Raw genomic sequence first — 15,987 nt, forward strand, 5'->3', positions numbered from 1 at the left:
AATGATAAACTTCCAATGGATTTTTTTTGGAATTTGCTGGTTTGTTTGATGTCACTAAATATTTATGTATGTCTCATTTGTATTTTGGAAAAAATATATTTTGTTGTTGTCAGAAGAGATGTTATGTTCACACTGCTGATGGTGTTACAGTGGCAGTATTGTTCTATTCTTTGTTTTCATAAAAACTTTGAGTCATCTGACTGTTTATTGTTTAGCGTGGGAAAATATTTCATGAAGGCAGTATAATAAGGCAAATATAATAAGTATAAAAATGTATTTGAATCCGGAATTAAATAAAACAATTTCGATTTCTACTGCGTTAACCTTATAGAGTAATAATAATATCATTTGACATCATATATGAGACTTTAATCTGAAAGTATGGTTTAAGAAATTGTATTTTGGGTTTGCACGAAGTGCCGATTAAGCTATCTGCTACATTCAGATAAAATGTTTACAACCACAAACACAGAGAATACCTCAGTTCTAAGCAGAATTTACTAAAATTACTACATCAACAGACGCAGTTGCAATACATGTACCGCGGTTGAACGGGAACGCGCTACTGCGCTCGCCCGGCAACGTTAACATTCGCGTCAGGAAGGACGGCCCACTGACGTCAGTTTTAGCGCGCAGTTTGTTAGCGGAAAGAGAAATGAGCGGAAGAAAAACAGAAGTTGCTAGCTAGCTCTTGCTCCGTCAGAATAACTCACGATAATTTTATTTGAAATACCTTTACGAAGCACATTCTTAGTGATCTACACTACCTTCTCGAGAGAAGAATCAACGACTTGATGTCTCTTTGGAGCTGATATTTGGCTGGCCAAGTAACTACAGGTATGTGTTAACTAGCTTGCTAGCCGGTTTGCTTAAATGTATCAATGTCAGAAATATGGCTTGCCAACTTCAACTAGATATGTGTTGAATAATGCCAAGTATAGCTACGTAACGTCAAAGTTACGGGTTTCTTCAGTAAAATTATGCGGCTAGCCAGTTAGAGTCCAAGCTAACCAGTCTGACCCGCCAGCAAGCTACGTCGTTAGAAAAGAGCTGTTAGCGCTGCGGGATAGCTTTATACTAGTTGTGCTTAGTTGTATTAGCTGGCTAGATCATTTCTGCCCAGCGTTAACTAAGTAGGCAGCTAGACTAGATAATTCTACTGAACTTTTCTGACAATAACGATGAACCGCCTGCTTTAGCAATCCAGCCACCCAGCAGTCACGTTTGCGTCTCATGTTTTTGAAGCCCGTTACTTCCGCTATACTGTATGATTATCACTACTTGTTTACCAGGCGAAATCAGTTACAGCTGAAGCTTTGAACATGTAAAATTTCCCCGCAGGTGAAATGGAAGTCGCGCCTCTCGACATAACCTCGAAGGATATGAGTGGCTCGAATGCTGAAGTGAAAGCCGACAAAGGCAACGGGAGATGTAAGATTTCAAGTAAGTGGGCCGTAACCGTGTGAAAACATGCGCCACCACAACTGTGAATGCTGCATATAGTTAGTTTTGCACCCTGCATTTATCTAGTAAACAACTAGACAGCAACACATTGTTGCCTTTTTTCCACTGTTACCTCAGGTGAAGTGAAGATGGATATTGAATACCTGTATGAGGCTGTGCCACAGCTTTCCAAGATATTCCACATAATGGACAAAATTGGTGAAGGTGAGTGTTTCTTGTCTGTACTAAAACCGAGAGCCTCCGGTGAAAATTCCCGGTGGCTGTTTTTTAGTATGTAAATAAATTGCCAGTTGGGCTGCTTCCTGTTATTACTATACAATAAAGTGTACTAATATATATATATATATATATATATATATATATATATATATATATATATATATATATATATATTTATTTTACATTACAATATACACAGGAACTTTTAGTTCTGTGTACCTGGCGGAAGCCCAGATGAAGAACGGGTCGAGAGAGAAGTTTGCTCTGAAACATCTCATCCCTACGAGCCACCCGGTGCGCATTGCAGCTGAACTCCAGTGTTTGACCATGGCGGGGTAGGTGCTTTTTTCATCTATGCATTTGTTATATTTTGCTTTTTGCTCTCTACTATTCAGGTTGTCAGTAAAATATCAAATGTCCTGTAATATGGTGGTTCTGTCACGGTACATCTATCAAATCAAGCCCTAAATTAAGTCAGAATCACTGTGTGGTTTGTGGTTGGCATCATTTAAGCAGGAGCACAATTGGTGCATGAGTGTATACTGTTTTTTGGAGGAGGTGACCGCAAAACAAGGTTTATCAGATCATGCCAATTACATTATTCACAGCAAACAGCAAAAAAACTATCTCAAATTGGATTCAGTTGCATTTTTGGGTTACAGGTAGAGTACAGGTGGGGCGCAACTGTTGTTTGGTGTAGTCTTTTATAAACCTGAACAAAAGGGCAGAGAGCTCTTTAGTATGAGACATAGCAACTGACTGAAAATATTTTGGGACATGAGACAGCCATCTGTTTTGAAGCCTGAAATGTTTTTTTTGTTCTCTTTTTACTGAATGTATTAAGATGAATTGTCTTATATCCCTAATCTGTTTATTTCAAAAGAGGGTTGTTTGTTGCTTGATTGCCTTGATTTCCCTGTTTGCCTTTAATTTGTACTTAGATCATGTTGTGTGGTTTGGCTAGTCAAGTCATAGGTATTTCATTTAATGGGTAATATATTATTTTATGTTTAGGGTTTTATGTGTGTGTATATAGATATTTATACACATACACACACACAAAGTTACTCCTAAGAAACCCATAGCTAGTATTTATATATGTTACTTTGCTGTAGGTTTCTTTTTGAAAGTGTCTTTTTGTTGTTGAGTTATCAAGGAAAAACTATACCAAGGTCACGGCATCTATCAGAAGCTGTTAATTCAGGTGGTTCATTTAAAGATGGACCATTGCAGGAAAAACAAGGAGAGCAGTGGTCTGGTTGCCGAGATGTTCTTAAAGGAAAACCAAATAGAAATTCATTAAGCATTTTCATACCTTGAATGTGGTGAATGTTGGAGTAGTACACACTGATATGTGTGTGGACAGTAAAGGCTTTATTTATTATTTATGGATTTATTCAGATGGGATGAATCTCGTGAGAGAAGTTGGCTGATCAGCATTCAGCATGAGCAGAAGGGATTTTAGGCCTGGAACTTGCTTGATCCCCATAGGCACGCTATCCTTTGCATTCATGCCTTTGGCATCGTAACTAACGGCTAGAAACTCAAGACTTTGGATTCTTGTGCTGGAAAACCAAGCACCACAGAAAGTTCCAGAAAGCTTTTGTATGTTTTTCAGAAATGCTTGTTAATAAACATGCACACAGTCTGTTTTTCCTGCAGTAGCAGATGACTCCTAGGCACTGGCTGTGTTTGTAAATGAGGGTGACAGGGTGAATGTAAGCAGCCACTGCAAACGGCACTCATGGGTCATTTAATGTCTCTGTAGCGGGAAGGAAAACGTCATGGGAGTAACTTACTGCTTCAGAAAGGACGATCACGTGGTCATTGTCATGCCTTATATGGAGCACCAGACCTTTGTGGTAAGTTATTTCCCTGCTTCTTGGGTGTACGAATTGAAATAACGCTCGGAATCTACTCTGTCCTCAATAACAGTACAAGATAATACTCTAATTTCGCTAATATTTTCTGTCCCTCTTTCAGGACATCTTGGGGTCCATGACCTTTGAAGAGGTGCGGCAGTATATGTTTCACTTGCTTAAAGCCCTAGAGCACATCCACTGCTTTGGCATCATCCACCGCGACATAAAGCCAAGTAACTTCCTGTACAACCGACTGCAGAAAAAGTATGTACTCTTTCGTAACTGAATAGCAATGAGCTGGAATGCAGACTCTGGCATGGACCTGTTAATGTCATTTGTCTTCCACCCCTCCCCCCCACCCGCTCACCGCTTCACAGGCGCAGAAGTCTGTGTTCCAGAAGTTGAGCTGAGTTCATATGACTTCGTGTTACGTGCCGGGAGAATTCTAATTTATTGTTTTAATTAACGCACATCACGAGCAATTGACCTGGAATGGAGCCCCAGACAGTTATTGCTTCAGAATCTCCATCTTTATAGCTTTGAGTGGGTTAACGCTGAAGACAACCTGCAGCGTGAACTGCCGTTGTAAAATAATGCTCTTTGTCTCATGTTGATACTGTATATGGAGCACATTAGTGATATTTCTGATTCTGTGACAGGGTCATCAAAATCAAATCCATGAAGCATTCAGCCAAGCTGATGCATGTTGCTTTTACATTAGAAATGGTCTCTTTTCTTTTGATTTCTGAATTGGTCCTGGTAGTTGCACTCCACAGTATTTCCTGTAGCAGTGAGCCTAATGAAGGTGCTAAGGGCTCCACTGGAATTGGGGAAAGGAGGCTTGAAACGGTGTCTTGAACTTGTCTCTATGCTGCCCTCAGCCTGCTGTAAGGTCCGATACACTTTGGGTCTGACACAGAGCTGTTGATGGGCAGAAATAAGATTAAGAAAATAAGAATAAAGGATTCAGCAATACAGTTTACAGTATTTAAGCTATTCAACAGTCTGTGTATTGGGAACTGTTAAGAACTCTTCAGTAATGAGAATTTATTAATATTATTTTAGCAGGGTACATAGCAGATGTTTTGTGATGAGACTGATTTGGCAGTTTGTTATGATTACAGGGTTATGGAGCCATTTGTGGACAAGTTTAGTTTTCCAGCCTTAATGGATGTAGAACTTTGTGGTAGCAGCTAAAGTGTCATTTTTTCACATTACATTCATTTAGCAGATGCTCTTATTCAGAGTGACTTACAGGTTACAGTTTCACATGCTGTCCATTTGTACAGCTGGTTATTTATTGAGACAATTGAAGATTAAGTACCTTGCCCAAGGGTACAACAGCAGTGGCCTGGCCAGGATTCAAACAGGCAACCTTTCGGTTATGAGCCCTGCTCCTTACCACTGTACCACATGAACTGATTCACCAACCCTTTCTCCCTGTGGCTCTTTTACTCAACGTTCTGTGTAAACACATCCTAATTAGTGCCATCTGAACAGTTTGAGAGTTGAGCTCTGTGTTGAGCAATCAGTTGGTTAAAAAAATAAGAGTTTTATGTTGGCTGACCTCTGCTTCTAGCTTATTGTGACTGACATTACCAACACTTTATGCACAGCGGGAGTCACTGATGCAGTTTGTGAATTATTTATAATTACTTAATGGCAGGTGGAGGCTAGGTCCCAGTAGGTCATGTTTTTTTTCAGAGAAGTCAGTTCTGAATTGAGAGAGTGATGGAGTCTCAGACATACAGTTTTAGAACAGATCATTCGTAGTTCTGGCAGCCTCTGTGCTTTTGTGAAGCTCATTGTTACTGACACTGTGACACGCTGTGTTTGAATCCCCCTAAAAACCGCAATGCATGTCCCTCGAAACCACTTGTCAAGCAATAGAGGGTAGAGAAAGAACACTACAGAAGTGTCAAAACATTCACACAAAGTAGTATTTCACATGGACAGTGTTACCACTGGCTACATTCAGAATAACCTGCGTTTGTTCGGAGGATAAATTCAAAACGGGATGGCTTATGAGGTACAGTGAAAAAGTTTATTTCTGCACATCAGGTGTAGAAATATGCAAGAAATGTTGTGTTTAAAAAAAAAAAAAAAAAAAGGAACACCTGTGGACCAGCCAGGAAACTCAAATATACTTTACATAAGCAAACTTCACGCAGGGCCTGGGAGTACTGAACGCGGTGTTCCTGCCAATTTCAGGTACGCTCTGGTGGATTTCGGCCTGGCGCAGGGTACCCTCGACACGCAGATCGAGCTGCTCAAGGTGGTGAAGCCGAAGAGCCAGCAGGGGGGCGGCTGTAAAGGCAAACCCGCTACCTCTGTGGGGGACAGGGCACCTCCCGGGCGGGCCCCCTCCAGAGAGCCCACCCCGCACTCCTCCACAAAGCCACCCGCCAAGAGATCCCTGTCACTCGCACGGACTAAACACACCAAGGTCCCGTCTGAAGCTGCCTCTGGAATACAGACAGAAACAATGTGTAGCCTGCTTATAGTTCCCATATGGCTCAGATGAGGGCAAAGTATCGTTTTGATTTAGGGTAATGTTCAGGATTCTATGAAAATATAAACACGCATATGCGTCCTTTCAAGACACCACAGCATAAACCTATGAAGTCTAGAATATATATCAATAATTTAAAAATAAAAATACTTTTGCAAATTAAATCATGATGTATCTGTTAAGAGATCGCTTCATTTTAAAAATGTTTTGTTTGGCACTCAAAGTAATTTCTGATCTCATCTACAAAGTCTAATATTGCTAGTTGGCGTGTGCACCATTTCTGTTGTGAAATGTTCAACAAGCCCATTTTGTGATGTGCTGTGTCTGTGTGCCACCAGCAGGGGGTGCTGCTGATAAAGAATTCTCCACACTGGAATTGCTCTCAAGAGCTAGTGTTGACTTGGTTGCTGAGAAATAGAACTTGAGGAAGAAACACAGTTGTTATTGTTGAGTCTCACATGAGACACTTAGAAAGTGCAACAGCTTGAAAAAAGGGCCCCTGAGGTGTCATGTTTAGACACTGGCACCAGCAGGTCCTCGTACCCTTGGCCCTCGCCCGGTCTCGTCTTCCACATGGCACGCTGCGCTTGGAGGTGTTTACGACTCTGTCTAGACTTCACCGAGGACTGACACACGGGGGATCAAGGTGCTAGAGGCACATAAGCAATCACTGGTGATCCGTTCAAGCAGGGATATTTTGGGTGCATGTATATTGATGTATATTGCAACATGAATTTTAAAAATGTAAGGAATGTGTTCTTACGGTACGTCAGATTTTCAAATGTGCGAAAGGAGTGAATGGCTGTCATGTTTATACGATATATGAGCGTAAATGCTTTGCGGTGTGCGTAATCAAGAGGATAGGTCAAATTATCTCAACTTTCTATTGCTGTCAGCACTTGTTACAATTTATAGATTTTCACTACAGTTAAAACATATTCCTTATGTTTTTTTCTTCATGTTATGATTTGTATTCCTTTTTCGTAAGGGGAATCTGACCCTGCTCTATTTTTTTCAGGAATGTGCAGCAGCCAGTCCAGCTCAGAGGTCAGTGTTTGGGGAAAGAAACCTGAACAGCCTCAATCCTACCGAGGGTACAGTCAAAGTAACGGTAAGTTTACTGAAGGCCTTGCTGCATCCAGGTTACATTAACGGGCTTGGTGCCAACTGGCAAGACGTGTCACATACAAGCATGGCAGCTACATACATGCAGCGATGCTCCAGTGACAATTGCTGAATTGCATATATTTAAAATGAGGTGCAACAATTGCTATCGTGCAAAAAAGGCATTTTAAAATGAGCCCAGTCAGTGCTGAGAATACATTAATAAACATAATTCAGCACAAAGACTGGTGGTGGTGTTGGTTTTCAGTACTAAACCTCAGACGTGTGCAGCAGAGCACTTCTAGGTGTTCAGTAAGCAGGACTGGGCCTCTTGCTTACCCAGAGTGACATGCGGCTCCAGTTGGCCTTTGAACAGCTGCTCTGCACAGTGTGATTGGTCAGTTGGCCTCTGAACAGCTGTTCTCTACAGTGTGATTGGCCAGTCAGGCATCTGAACAGCCGTGCTCTGCAGTGTGATTGGCCAGCCAGGCCTCTGAACAGTTACTGTCTGCACTGTGATTGGCAGAGCAATATTGGTCTCAAAACCTCAGTTCTACAGGGACGGGATGGGGCCCCCCCTATGTCTGTTGCAGCCAAACACAACCGTCCTCTTTAGACCTGTCTCAGTAGGGTAGCCCCTAGCATTAGCCATCCTCACCCTAATTGACCTCAGTCTGCATTATCGACCCACAGAGCCAGCATCAGCCGTCTTCACCCTAACTCACCTCAGCGAGCTGCGTTATTAATATCTGGTGTAGTGCCCTTTAGAATCAGAGTGCTGTGGTGCGCCGTTTCCAGAGGGAATCAGAAAAAAACTGAACAAATCCAAGTGAGAGTGAAGGGTCAGGGTTTTCCCTGGGTTTTCAGAGGGCTTAGGCGCTCTCAACTGCATTTTGGAACAGTGTTTTTTTTTTTTTTTTTATATTGTACAGAGAAGTATCCAATCAGCTGTTTGATTAGCTTGGCGATGAGCATCTGTCACACACCAATTCCACAAACGTTCGTCCAAACACTGATTGTTGATTGGCAGGTCATTCCTGTTGTCAGCTTACCTTTCCGTTTGAGATCAAGCCACCTCAACGTTTTTTTGTCAGCGCATAGAACTCTCACCGTTGTTTTTACATTCATTCTGATAGGTCGCCTAAATGCCTTTTTACGTTCATTCGGCTTAAGGCGCTCGGCAAAAGCACTCTAAGCGTCTAAGCCTTTCTATGGTAGGGAAAACCCTGAGGGTGTAAATTGAGATTACTCCCTGACCCATTGCATAAGCCAGTTAAGATGAGCACGGGGAAATTTGTGAGGAAAGATATGCAGCATGCATATGAGTCATTAATCATTTGAGTGATGAGGGAGGGACTCCTAAGGGCTGTGGGTGGATGGTCTGGAGGAGGCCTGCAGAGCATGACATTAAGTCTTGTGTGTGTGTGTGTGTGTGTGTGTGTGTGTGTGTGTGTGTTGGATCAGCTGGTGAAACCCACCAAGGTGGAGGACGTGGCGGCGAGGAGGATGGCCCTGACGAAGCGTCGGCCTGTTGCAGCAAGGACACCAGCGAGCGGCCACAAGCCGAAAGCCAGCAGCGTGGGTCACAGCCTGACCTGCAGCTGCTACATGACTGACCGTGTCTGCAACGCCTGCCTCTCCAGGTGTGAATGCGCGCACACACGCACACACACACACGGGCATGCATGCACACACACACACACACAGGCATGCATGCACAGACATACACGCACAGACATACACACAAGCATGCATGCACACAGGCGTGGACATGCATGTACATGCTCATATGGACTCGCATGTACAGGCATACACATACATGCATGCACACACACACACATGCAGGCATGCACACATGCAGGCATACACACACACACACACACACACAGGCATGCATGGACACACGCACAGGAGTGCACAGGAGTGCACATTCGTGCGCACACGCACACGCAGAGGAAAGGAATGGTCTTTGCAGCCAGTGTTTTGCAATATCCCTCATTTGTTGAAGCCTTCAGTCATTTGCTCAATTACATGTTTGTATTGGAAAAAGTCACATATCTGAAAACAAACCACATGATACATTTAGCTGGATGTACCAAGCACAAAGACTTAGTGGCAAATGGCCACAGTAACGAAAGAATTAGGCTTTTAACCAAAAGGGTGCAGGATTACTTCTCATTTGTGAGGCACTGCTGTGGTACCCTTAAGAAGGGGGCTTAACCAGACCTTAAATTTCACATTTTGTTTATACAGCTGGACATTTCGAGTGTTGAATAAATGCAAGTTAAGGTTAAGGGTGTTTGTTTGATCACACCATGCATTTATGCCTGTGTGTTTGGAGGGGCAAACACCTTCCCAGGGTTTTTATTTTCTAAGGACAATCCTAAAGTTACAAATTTGTCACTCTCGATACCTATATTTAAATAATTGTGTTTTGTAGTGTAGGTGTCCCTTCTTTAATTATTGTAAAGCTTTGCACTGGTTTTAAACAGGGTTAGTTCCAGCAAAGAGTGTCTTTCCCTTAAAGATGCCTGGTCAGAACTTCCCTGAGTAGTATATAATGAAATCTAAAAGAACACCCTTAACCCATGTTAAAATAGTCCTGGAATTGTTGATGTTATTCTGTCATGGACTGCTTGCTCAGACATCAGTAGAGCACTGTACAAATTAATAATGTTTGAATGTTTCTGTGATATGTCTCATGGACTTTACTGAAGTGTTTGAGCAGATGTTGGCTGTATGTGGTGTTGGTAAGACTGATTGCTCTGGGTAATCATCAGTAACTTGCGTCACTACTCTCTGATGTCTACTGGGTAAGCAAACCAATTGTTTTGATTAGCCTTTTAACTAGTTTAATTACAACCACACTGAGGCCTTTATCCTTCCCTCCTCTAAGCCATGGCAGACCTATACAAATGATTTTTAAAAGACCTTTCACAAATGCATTCCAGTTTTTATACTAAACCCATAAAACTGGTGATTCAGGGAGAACACGCTGTGGTGGACAATTGGATGCAAGTCATGGTGACCTTAAATGGCGTTCACTCACTGAGATACCGGCCCTTCGTAAGCAGACAGTTGGGCAGGTTTCAAAGTGTAAATATCCACTGAAGCGTTTTCAGGATCCAGACAGAAGGCAGTGACATTCAGTTTTAAACTGTAAATGATTGCCTCTGGCGGGACTTGCCGCTGGACCATCAGGCACAGCCAAAGGTCCCCCCCGGAGGGTGCCTCTCTCCACACGCTCTCCGCGCGCTGTGCGCTGACGTGTCCGTGCGTACTCGCACTCCTTCAGCGGCCTGCACTACGCCTCCGTGCCAGCTTTCTACCCACCTTCTCACGCCCCCCCCTACAGGAAACAGCAGTTTGCCCCCAGGGCTGGAACTCCTGGGTTCAGAGCACCTGAAGTCCTCACCAAGTGCCCCAATCAAGGAACAGGTAATGCTCCAAACCCCAACTGCCACCTGTTAAATACCCACACCACTGCAGCATCTGACCTCACAATCCCACACCTAAGGGCCCTGTTTCATACCACTTTTCTTTTTTATGACCTTTTCAGGTGAGGTATTTACATTATTCTCTGTCTATGCTGATGTATGTATGTATGTGTGTGTGTGTCTGTGTGTGTATGGTTTTTTAAAACAACTCTGCTGAAGAGCGCAGCATCATATGTTTTCCTAAGAATGGTGTTTTCTGAAACCACAACGGTCAAAATTACTCCAACCGCAAACAAAATCCTGCTAAAGTAATCCTGGTTCAACATTCTGTCGCAGACCACAGGGTGAAGCTTCTGAAAATGTATTTAAGACTTTTATACTCCATGGAGGTATCCATAAAATATGGTAACACAATAGCTAAGAGATCCTTCGCTACGGAACCACGGTTAAATGGACTGGTTAAAATGGTTAAAATCAGAGAGCTGTGAAAAACTGCATGGGGTCATTGATCTTCATAAGCTGGGTGATGACTATATTAAAAAAATGCTGAATCTACCATTTTGCACTGCAGTGTCCATCATAATGATGGTCAGGGCCATAGGGACAGATGCTTGCTACCTTGGGAAAGAGAAGTGAGAAAATATTGCCAGCTCTTGCTGTGAGAGATTTGGGGCAGGAGACAAACTGGAATCCAAGGCTAGATCTCTTAAGGTCTCCATGTCTGTCATCATGAGGATACGGTGTCTCATACTGCCATGTAAGGTGTACATTTGTTTTCAGTGTAATTCTTTGTGATGCATGTGAGAACTGATGATGTTCTGTATAGTATTATTGTTAAAGACAGCTATTTAGAGCAAAAAAAGATCCACAGTTGATTTATTGCCTAAATCATGTTTTTGTTGCAGTACGATAAAGATATGAATAATTAAGGAGGGCAGTGGACCAGACCACATGTGCTCTGATGGCAAACTGCATTACTCACTGGCTAAAGAGGCCTCCGAGGGGAGAGACAAAAGCCGATAGGAAGAACCACTCATATCTGTTGGTTTTACGCGGCTTACGATTGCATATGGAGTTCATTTGGAAGTGAATACTGACACCATTAGGCCATTTCCTGTTGTGCTGAATGAATGCAGTGGCACACATGATGACAGCAGGGCCCCCGACACCCCCCTGGACCCCCCCCGCACCTTTTCCATTCCTACAGACTGCTTTCCCCATTTCCTACAGGACAATTACCTCGGGATTAGCTGCACAAGAAGCAGCTCGACCACAGTACGAAGCCAGCAACTCAGCCGCCCGACCACACCGTAATACCCATCAGCTGTAACCTGCGTACATGTTGTCAAGAGAGATTTTTTTAAGGCACGGTGAAGGCAAGCTGCGTCTTCATCCAGCTGCGATAAAGACAGATCCAGTGCTTAAGCGTGTTCGTTCTGGGAGCTTTGCGGGCGTCTAATCCCGAACCGTCGCGATCGCGAACCACGTGCTGCGTGACTGCGCGGGACAGATGGGCGCAGGGTGTGATGTCACCGGCGCAGTTTGGGGACGGGGGTGTCGGGATATCAGGGTGCCCTCACTGATGGGGGGCTGGAATACACACCTGGACCAGAGGGCTCCGGGAGGTCTGATCTCCCTCAGTTACCAGGACAGGGTGCTCACAGACACACACAGGCCTGTCTGAGCAACGTGCCAACACCACTCACATCAGCACAATGGGAACAGCCCAGTGAAAACATACAAAAAAGGCTCAGGCAGCTCTCTCTCTCTTCAGCGTAGCATGTGCGCTGTCTGTCTGCCATATCAGAGGAGTTTTGATTTTTATCATTTGTTTCTTTCATATGTTCAGCGTTCCACTCTAGAGCTTATTAAAAACAAACAGCACGTTTCAAAGCTCTGGGAACTGGCCAGAATATGCATAGTAAAGGGAAGGGAGGGATTTCTGTATTTGCGTATTTCCCTGTGACTTTAACACATGAAAATAATAATTGCGCTCTGTGATTATTTCTATGGGAAAGGGTTATGCATATTGCTTTAATGTATTGTATTGTAGGGAGCAAGTTATTGTGTATGCGTATATTCCCCGTGACTCTAACACATGAAAATAATAATTTCTCTCTGTGACTGTTTCTGTGGGAATGGGTTACGCATATTGCTTTAATGTATTAGATGCCATGTGGTTAGAATGGGACAGGAGAAAGCTATGTCTGCCACATAAACAGAGCTCTTACTCTGTAAGGGCTTGGATAATTATCTTAATTTCCATTGTACTGTTGGGCACCGCGCTCTCAGTTAAGAAACTGCTCTGGTTTTCTTGTGCTGCAATGTTACAGTTTACTCTCTGATTCTTATCATGACAGCAGTCCTCGGGGGGACGTATAGATACCATTTGAAATAAAAAGTTCAGTTTGTCTTTAAGCGGTTACACAAATCCCAACAAAGCCCCCTTCTTTTCACCTCTGGATTTGGCAGTGGCTGGTTGTAATTTGTTGTGTAACTGCTGAGAATATCGGTTTACGCTCTCGCTCCGGTGAACATGCAGATGGGCAGATATATCCCTGAACACATGTATGAGCTGCTCTCTTATTTACCGAAAATTCTTTGCCGCGAGTGCATTTCACAATGGACTTCCGCAGATACCCTGTTATTTTGGGACTGGCATTGTTCTAAGCATGGCTACGTGTGCACATACTTCCATATGTTTTGGGCTCTGTCAGGAAGCGATCCATGGGGTTTTCCACATACTAAAACCACAGAGACACAGCTGGAATGTTTCACAATGCATTTGTCTTTCAATACTTTACAGTTATTGTAGCTTTGATAGCTGATCGGTCATTTAAATTCATATGATATTTCGCATACATCATTGAGTCTTAACCTAGAGCACGTCACTGTTCGTTGTAAAAGCAGTGCTTTTTCCTCGTATATTGTGAATCCATTCATCGGTCGCTCTCACAGGCGCGGACAAATGTACTGGGAAAGAGAACTGGCATTTGCTTTAATCTGCTGCGCAGAAGACAGATGAAATTGTGCTTGGATTGAATAAAGACTTAAGCAACACATCTGGATTGTGTGATTGGTCAGGACCTGTCCGGTACCCCCTCGGTGTAAACAGCATGTGTTATGAATTTGGCTGATAAATATAATTACTTGTTTTCTTTTGCTTTGCAGCGATTGACATGTGGTCCGCAGGCGTCATCATGCTCTCGCTTTTGAGTGGCAGGTACCCTTTTTTCAAAGCCAGCGACGACTTAATTGCCCTAGCGCAAATCATGACCATCCGTGGATCCAGAGAAACAATACAGGCTGCTAAGAAGTTTGGTATGTGTCTGGCGTTTTCGTTTATTTTATTTTTTTTGGTGTATTTGTTCTTATTCATGGTAATCCGTTGCTTCGTAATACAGGCAAGAGTGAGTCATTATGCTGGGTCTAATTGAGTTATAAGTGTTTGCCTCAGGAGAAAGTTGTAGAAAGCTGCTCAGAACTGTGAATTGGACAGCCTCTTGTAAAGTTCTGAGATGACCACGTCCATCCCTCGGGAGTGCAGTCTGACTAATACGACCCGTTATTCATGCCGGGATGTGGTGGGAGTTCAACTCTGATACCGTCTGTAGTGTCCTGCTTTCTACACCAATAATGGACCATTCCTACTGGTTTTCTTACAGTGAGATTTGAGCAAACAGAATGTCAATAATGCCAATAAGGATGTAGACAAAGGCAGCTAAACCCTCTCAGGCCTCCTGGTGGAGCAGTAGAGTGAGGAGGGGCTCCTTATTGTGGCATCTCATCTGCTGCCTGTATGTAAATCTTAGTGCTGTCCCATATATACATGCATATTTACCCAGCCTGAAAACCAGCGCCCGGCCACTCCATCCTTTCAGAGCTGGCATGATTTCTTGTGAATGGGCGAGCATTTTTTGCATTACCGTCTGAGTAGTAATCATTTCTGTGTTGTGCAACCATGCTGTCTCTGTGAGGTTTTCCCGCCCCGGGGGTGCGTTGAGCGAGGTTGTGTGACTCACTGTGGTTTCGTGTAGGAAAAGCAGTGCTGTGCAGTCGTGAACTCCCAGCCCAGGACCTCAGGACCCTCTGCGAGACTCTGAGGGGCACGAGAGCCAGCAAGGAGCGGCCGCCCCCGAGCGCGGGCGCTGACGTTACCGAAGAGCCCGAACTCAAACAGCGCCGCCTGCAGGACGGCACGCAACCTTGCCACAAGGGCAAATCGGACGTCACGGCGAGCAGCGCGGAGCCTGAAGACGAGAGAGGCTGGGGTAGGGTTCCAGATGCTGCGTACCACCTCCTGGACAGACTGCTGGATCTGAATCCCGCCACCAGGATAACGGCCTCGGAGGCCTTACAGCACCCTCTCTTCAAAGACTTGTGACTTTTACTGTTCAGCCGTGGCGTGCTCCCAGGATGGAGGAGGACCTACTCATGTTTCTGTTTTAACTCTTTAATCGAATTTCTTAATTTATTATTATTTTTTTTTTTACCTAAAGTTCGTTCCAGCTTTTCTGCCAGTCCTTTGAAGAGAGGGAGAGATAAGAGAAAGTGGTGGCGGAGACACTGTCATATGTGATCGCTACCTGGAGCCAGGGTTCGAGAGGGAGCTGAAAATAGCCCCCCGGCAGCTCTTCGCCCCCGGCCACCCACCACAGGCGCGTGGCAGAAGCAGAAGCACGGATTTCCTCTCATTGTTCTCCTGCTGTTCATACCGTTTTCTCCAAAGTGTGTATTCCACTGCCTTTTCATTTATCTGACCTCGAATTTTAGCCCGTTGTTTATTTTAAAACGCTTTTAAATCCATTTGTAATGCGGTGTCATTAAAGAGTTATTTTTCTGATGTGGTTTGGTGTAAGAATGTGAAAAGGTATAAAGAGATATGGTTGAGCATCCATAAAGAGCAGTGAGCACTCGTTAGTCTCTGACTGAGGAACACTGCAGATGTTGGGAAGTCTTGAGAGAAGCCCTTGAAAGGCTGACATCATTACAAGTCAGATGACATCACCCATGGTAGAGCTTTTCCAGGCTGATGTAATGGCGAAAAACGAGAATGAAGGAGATCTTGCTGTAACCCTGTGCTCATGTAGTCAGATATCCCAGTGCAATTCAGAGATGGGGCTGTTTCCCAGTGCCAAATCGATCAGACCTCACTGTATATCAAGGCGAAAGCATCAGCAGAAGGGGGACCATGCCCAAACAACATGAAAGACATACTCTTTGAGTCAAGTGAGGTAACCAGTTTGGAGTAAAGGGATAACAGGTGCATTCTGTTTCCACAAGCCTGTGATTTTGATGGGACTCGTCTGCTTTTGAATGAAGCAGAGCTAGAGTTAAGAAAGGTTTGTTTGGTTGCATTGATGAAAGGGTGTTTAACAAAGCTCAGGAA

General features: G+C 43.8%; 1 protein-coding gene across 1 annotated transcript; it reads left to right on the forward strand.

The window, feature by feature from the left end:
• The first annotated feature begins 659 nt into the window (after positions 1–659).
• Positions 660–15,369, forward strand: cdc7 (cell division cycle 7 homolog (S. cerevisiae)). Its single transcript, XM_036554451.1, has 12 exons — positions 660–837; positions 1,342–1,443; positions 1,582–1,668; positions 1,883–2,018; positions 3,452–3,545; positions 3,667–3,809; positions 5,757–5,991; positions 7,076–7,168; positions 8,626–8,804; positions 10,517–10,599; positions 13,770–13,919; positions 14,636–15,369. The coding sequence occupies exons 2-12, from the start codon at positions 1,347–1,349 to the stop codon at positions 14,980–14,982; spliced, it is 1,644 nt and encodes a 547-aa protein (XP_036410344.1). The 5' UTR covers positions 660–837; positions 1,342–1,346; the 3' UTR covers positions 14,983–15,369.
• Positions 15,370–15,987: the final 618 nt, after the last annotated feature.

Source organism: Megalops cyprinoides, chromosome 20, assembly GCF_013368585.1.
Source record: "Megalops cyprinoides isolate fMegCyp1 chromosome 20, fMegCyp1.pri, whole genome shotgun sequence".
In the NCBI taxonomy this organism is placed as follows: Eukaryota; Metazoa; Chordata; class Actinopteri; order Elopiformes; family Megalopidae; genus Megalops; species Megalops cyprinoides.

Coding starts and splice junctions, on each gene's coding strand:
- cdc7 (XM_036554451.1), top strand. CDS start 1,347: ATGGAAGTCGCGCCTCTCGACATAACCTCGAAGGATATGAGTGGCTCG. Junction 1,444..1,581: donor CGGGAGATGTAAGATTTCAA/GTAAGTGGGCCG, acceptor CTGTTACCTCAG/GTGAAGTGAAGATGGATATT. Junction 13,920..14,635: donor ACAGGCTGCTAAGAAGTTTG/GTATGTGTCTGG, acceptor GGTTTCGTGTAG/GAAAAGCAGTGCTGTGCAGT.